At 47.4% G+C, this 6000-nt stretch overlaps 1 protein-coding gene across 1 annotated transcript in view; it reads right to left on the reverse strand.

Annotated features, from left to right (window-relative positions):
• The window catches only part of Kat2b (lysine acetyltransferase 2B), a 101377-nt gene extending 100864 nt beyond the window's left edge, over positions 1–513 (reverse strand). The window contains 2 exon segments of the mRNA XM_047531218.1: positions 99–239; positions 241–513. Coding sequence (XP_047387174.1) covers positions 99–239; positions 241–408 — 309 coding nt within the window. The 5' untranslated portion in view covers positions 409–513.
• Between the last annotated feature and the right edge of the window lie 5487 nt (positions 514–6000).

Below are 6000 nucleotides of genomic sequence, written 5' to 3' on the forward strand. Positions count from 1 at the left end.
GGAGGCGGGAGGCAGAGGTGGGGGCGGGGGGAGGGGCGGGGGTCCCGCGGGCCGAGCCCCCGGCCCCCAGCAGCGGTCTGGAAGCGCCGAGCGCGTACCTTGCAGGCGGAGTACACTCCGAGTTTCTCCAGTTTCTTGGCCCGCGGGGCGGAGCGCAGCTGAGCCTTCTTCACCGCGATTCGGGCCGAGCCACCGCCTCCCGGTCCTTCGGCCGTGCCCGCCGCAGCCACTGCCGTCGCCCGACCCGCAGGCGCCCGAGCCCCCGGCGGCGGCGGCGGCGGCACAGGGGTAGCCCTGCGGCGGCGCGGGCGGCAGCGCTGCGGGCGGAGGGGGCAGCGCCCCGGGCCCGGCCCCTGTCCGGGCTCCCGCCCCGCAGCCGCCTGGTCCGGCCCCGCCAGCCTCGGACATGCCGCCCCAGAGCTCGGCAGGAGGCGCGAGTGTCAGGCGCCACCGCCGCCAGGGTCTCCCGCTCGGGTTCTGGTCGTCGGGAGCGCGAGACCCTCCCCCACGCCCTCCCGCCCCCTGCGCCCACCCCCCTCCCCGCCCCCGCCCGCCCCCGCGCGCCGCTGGCTCGCCCGCAGGCTCCGGCCTCTGCCTGTGGCGCTGAGGGTGGCGGCGGCTGCAGCTGCTCCCTGAGAAGGGAGAGGACTAGCGGCTCCGCGGCCGCCGCCGCCGCCACTGCACACGCCCTCCCCCGGTCCTCCTCCCCTGGGCTCTGCTCCGCGCCCTGGCCGCGGACATGTTCCTCGGGGCTGCGGACCGGCGGTGCGCGCGGGCGGGTGCCGGCCTCCGGGTGCGCGTCGGGCCGGGAGGCCCCCGCCGCCTCTTTTCCACCGCCCGCGGCTGTGCGCCCCCCGCCCGGGAGTCCCTACACCTAGCGCTCGCCCGCCAGGGGGCGAGGCCAATCCCCGGGTGTGGGTGAGAGTGAGGATGAGGGTGGGGGTAGGGGCTGGAGCCCAGGCACCTGCTGGCCTCCTCCCCGCTCTGCGCCCCCTCCCGCTGCCGACCCGCACTCCCGAGCGCGGGGGAGGGAGGACCTCCCAGTCACTAGTCCTTCCACTCGGTTCCACCCTCTCTCCGAGCGGAGACAACTTCCTCCACCCTAGCGGGAGACCGAGGAAAAAAAATATTTTTGAAAAGTACTCGTCCATCCTTATCCTTTTCTTTGTTGCTAATTCACCAAAATAAAGACGTGATGTTTTCCTTTTCTCTTTAAAATACTTTTCTGTCCAACTTTTTTTTTTTTAAATTAAGAACACTTTCCGTAACAATTTCTGGATCAAATCTGTCAAAAGAGGGGAAAGACGCAGAATGTGTTCTGTAATTTTTGTTTGAAAGTGTCGGTTGCTAAAAGAACGGTTGTGTAAAAGCATCGTCAAAATAAAAACTACGCGCAGTGGAAAGTTTGAATGCAGCGAGTTTAACAGGGTTCATCTCGGGTTGGTAGGATTCTAATCTGCTCTTTTCTGTAAGTGTTAAATAGTTTCAAAAAATTGATACCACAATGCATATTGGCCAGGAAAAAAAAATAGGCAACATCCAAGAGAATGAATATTGATTTTGGCTTCAAACTTAACCACCACAAAAAAAAAAAAAAGTGTTTCAATTGTTGCTGAAACTTGAAAACTGTTGTGTTCATTGTTGCTGATGACAATAAGGACGGTGCTCAGTACTGTGGAGCACACATTTCACTTTTGTGTTCGAAAATTGTGCACCATTGGTCGACTTTGCTAAAGCAGGTTTTAAAAGCCCAGCACTATTTCTTAGGACTTTTTACAACTGCCCTACTTTTGGAGAGCAAGTGTTATCAAAAGTAATATGGGTCAAAATGTGCTTATGATTAGATTCTTTGCATGCCTTATAATTCTTGCCCAGTTCTAGCCACAGATTCCTTAAGGGTTGTGGTTTTCCTTGGACGCATTCCCCTTCCCATCCTGTTTATTATAGTTAATTTCCTCTATCCTTTTTCCAGATTCTTTGTTCTTTTATCTTCTAATGCAAAGCGATGTGTTATAAGGGTTAGAAAAGTTTGTAGATCTGAACAGTGATGTTATACAGGGCAAAGGAAAATATCCCTTTCCCAGCTTTGAGTCTGGAATGGCAGACTCTTAATCAGGTTCCAAAAGAATGATAAGGACAATTAACTTCATGTTTCCTTTCTCAGCTTAAAGTGTTTTGTCTTACCACTGTTTCTTTCTCTCCCTCCCTCTCTCTCTTTCTCTCTCTCTCCTGAAATGTTCTGCAGATTTTTTTTTCTTTTCATTTTTGTGTGTGTGTGTGTGTGTGTGTGTGTGTGTTACTGGGGATTAAACTTCATCCCCAGTCCTTTTTCTTATTTTTTATTTTGAAACAGGTTCTTCCTGAATTTCCCAGCGAGAGCCCCAACTATCTTAGGGGCTGTGATTGATTGGATCAAATTTTATTCCTTTTTTTTTTTTAAGAACTGGTGATCGAACCCAGGGCCTAACACACATGCCAGGCAAGTGCTCTACCACAGAGATACATCCCCAGTCATTTTCATTTTATTTTGAGACAGAGTCTCAAAAGTTGTCTAGGCTGGCTAGACATGGTGGGGCACACTTGTAACCCCAGCAACTCAGCAGATTGAGGAAGGAGGATTACAATTCAAAGCTAGCCTCAGCAATTTAGCAAGGCCCTAAGCAATGTAGTGAGATCCTGTCTCAAAACAAAAAGGGCTGGGGATATATATGATTCAGGGTTAAAATCCTGGATTCAATCCCCAATACCAAAAAACAAAAAAAGTTATCCAGGCTAACCTCAAACTTTCAATTCTCCTGCCTGGGTCTCCAGAGTTGCTGGGGTCCTGGTCATGCCATACCTGGCTAAACTTTTTACACTATGATGTTAACAGATACTGATATAGGGGTTTGGGTGCCATGCTATAGACTTTTTTCAAACTGATAGAATGGTGCACCTGATATTTTGTACATTTCACTGGATGTAAATGTTACCTCAAAAAAATTTTTTTTAAAGCCAGACATGGTGGCACAGGCCTATAATCCTGGGCACTCAAGAAGCTGAGGTAGGAGGATCACAAGTACAAGGCCAGCATGGGCAATTTAGACAGACCCTGTCTTGAAATTAAAAAATAAAATGGACTAGAGGTGTAGCTTAGTTGTAGAGCACCCCTGGGATCAATCCCTAGTGCTAAAGGGGCCTGAACCCTCGTCAGTGGTGCTCATGCTGAAAATTTAGAGATGCAATGTTGTACGGTTTAGATATGAGTTGTCCCCTAAAAACTCATATGTAAGACAATGCAAGAACATTCAGAGATGAAATGATCATGAGAGTTGTAACCTAATCAGTAGATTGATCCACTGATAGGGATTAACTGGGTGGTAACTGCAGGCAGGTGAGGTGTGGTTTATATTTTGTCCCTGGTGAGCAGAGCTCTCTGCTTCCTTGTTGCCACACGTGAGCTGCTTTTTATCTGCCATGACCTTCTGCCTTAATGTTCTGCCTCATCTTGGGCCCAGAGCAATGGAGTAGGTAGGCCGTCTAAGGACAGACCTCTGAAACCATGAACACCAAATGAACTTTTCCTCCTCTAAAATTGTTCTTAAAAAAAAAAAAAAAAAAAAAAAAAAGCCTACTAAAACAAATGTCTTCCTGTGCAATGTCTTAATGCTGTGTACTTTGAGATGCATGGGAAAGAAAGATGATGCACCTGTGCCTGGGTAGATGGGCAGACGAACGGAGATGTGATATAGCAAGTAGAACAAAATGTAATACTAAAATTGAGGTAGTTAGTTCACTGTAGTGAGACCCTGTCTCAAACTTCTCTATATGTTTGAAAACGTTGGGAAAACTCGGATTTAATATTTACCCCCCATAATGGGGATCCCCCTCCTAAATTGTAACAGAGTTATTCCTTTGGAATTATCCTTTGCTTCTCCTGTTCTAGAGACTCCATGCCTTCCCTAATCCCTAATCATTTTGCAAGGTTTATGTCCTCTCCCCTTTGCCCAGCAATCTAAATGCTAAAAGGGAGATCCATCTATATGGTTCTAAATATCTTTAGATTTACAAGTTCTAGAACATCTGAAAATCTTTGTAATTCCCCTTCTTGTTCTTCAGTTCTGTAAATTAATTTAAAGTTTGACTTGATAAAAGTAACCTGTCTAAAAGGAACTGCAGGAACTAGCGCTAGGGAATAGAGATCCATTGCCTTTGTTCTAGAGAAGAAGAAAAAAGAAGACAGCCCAGCAACCCAAGGAATCTGAGGCAGAGACAGGAGGATTCAAGATCCAGGCCAGCCTCAGCAATTTAGTGAGCCCCTTGATAAATTAATGAGAGCGTGTTTCAAAAAAAAAAAAAAAAAAAAAAAAAAAATCTGAAGGATTAGGGGTGTAATGGTGTAGCTCAGTGGTAAAGCACCCCTGGAGTCAATCCATAGTGCAAAAAGTAAAAATAAAAAATGAAGAGAAAAGTTGACAAAGACCCCACTCAGCACATAGTCTTCCTGCCCTGCTTTTCCTTTCCATTCCTACAAAAACCCTTTGTGCTTGCGAGTCCCCCAAGATACATCCTTGAGGAGATATTCCTTCCATATTCTTCAGGTCCAGGCCTTGAATAAACCTGACTCCTTTCCACCAACTTCCCTCTCCCAAATATAGGCCTTTGAGCCAGGGGCTGTGGCACACACCTGTAATCTCAGTGACCAGCCTCAGCAATTTAGCGAGGCCCTAAACAAATTAGTGAGATTCTATCTCAAAAAGAGTTGGAAATGTAGCTCAGTAATAGAGCACCCCTGGGTTCAATCCCCAGTACCAAAAACAAAAACAAAAAACCAAGTGTTGGCTTTTGAACAGCAGGCAGCCCAGGCTTATTCTGGTAACAAAGCCACCCTCAGAATTCAGGAGGCAGGCTTTTTCCAGGATGTTTTGAATCAGAAGTAGCCAACCTCATTTTAATCCTCCCTGAAAACCATCACTGTCTGAATGGTGAATGACTTCTGACATCTACTGAACATTATTTTTCATTATTCCCCCACCCCCTCAGAGCATCCATACTGCCCTAGGCTAAAGGCCCACAGTTTCAAGGCCTATTCAAAGTGTGTTATAAGCACCAGTCAGGGAATTCTCAAGGGCAAAGGATTCAGGAAGCTTGCTGCCTCCTCGTCATCAGGCTGTTATAAGCATTTAATAAGCTCTTCCTTTGCACAGTGCACTTTTAAAAAGTGAACACCAAGAAGATAAAAGGCAGTGTCCTAGTTTACTAAGTATTTGCCACTTTCTGCACAGTGGTGGCACGAGCCTGTAATTCCAGAGACTCCAGAGGCTGAGGCAGGAGGTTTGCAAGTTCCAGACCAGCCTCAGCAAGACTCTGTCTCAAAATTAAAAAGGACCCCACTGGGTCTGATCCCTAATTGGGGGGGAGGGAGAGGGCAAATATAAGAAAAAGATTTTAAAAGATACACAGAAATCTCTTAGAATTAGTTACCTTTCACAGGGCACCCTTGAGAGAAAACTCATTTTATACCCCACCCCCATCCTTGGTACTAGGGATTGAACTCAGGAGTACTTTACCACTGAGATACATCCCCAGTCCCCTCCCCTCTTTTAAATATATTTTATTTTGAGACAGGATCTTGCTAAGTTACTTAGGGCCTCACCAAATTGCTGAGGCTGACTTTGAACTTGCAATCCTCCTGCCTCAGCCTCCCGAGTCACTGGATTAAAGGCATGCACCACTGTGCTGCAACTTCCTAACTGATCTCTCTGCTTTAACCCTAATTTCCTCTCCACAGAACAGAGTTTTAAAATTGTAATTGTAAACCTGACGCTGATGACACAATTCCCTGCTTAAAACCCTCCAGTGGGGCTGGAGTTGTGGCTCAGTGGTAGAGTGCTTGCCCGGCATGTGTGAGGCCCTGGGTTCGATACTCAGCACCATATATAAATAAATAAAAGAAAAGATTCACTAACAACTAAAAAACATTTAAAATAAATAACTAAATAAAATCCTAAAAAAAAAAAA

This window comes from Sciurus carolinensis, chromosome 17 (genome assembly GCF_902686445.1).
Source record: "Sciurus carolinensis chromosome 17, mSciCar1.2, whole genome shotgun sequence".
Classification (NCBI taxonomy): Eukaryota; Metazoa; Chordata; class Mammalia; order Rodentia; family Sciuridae; genus Sciurus; species Sciurus carolinensis.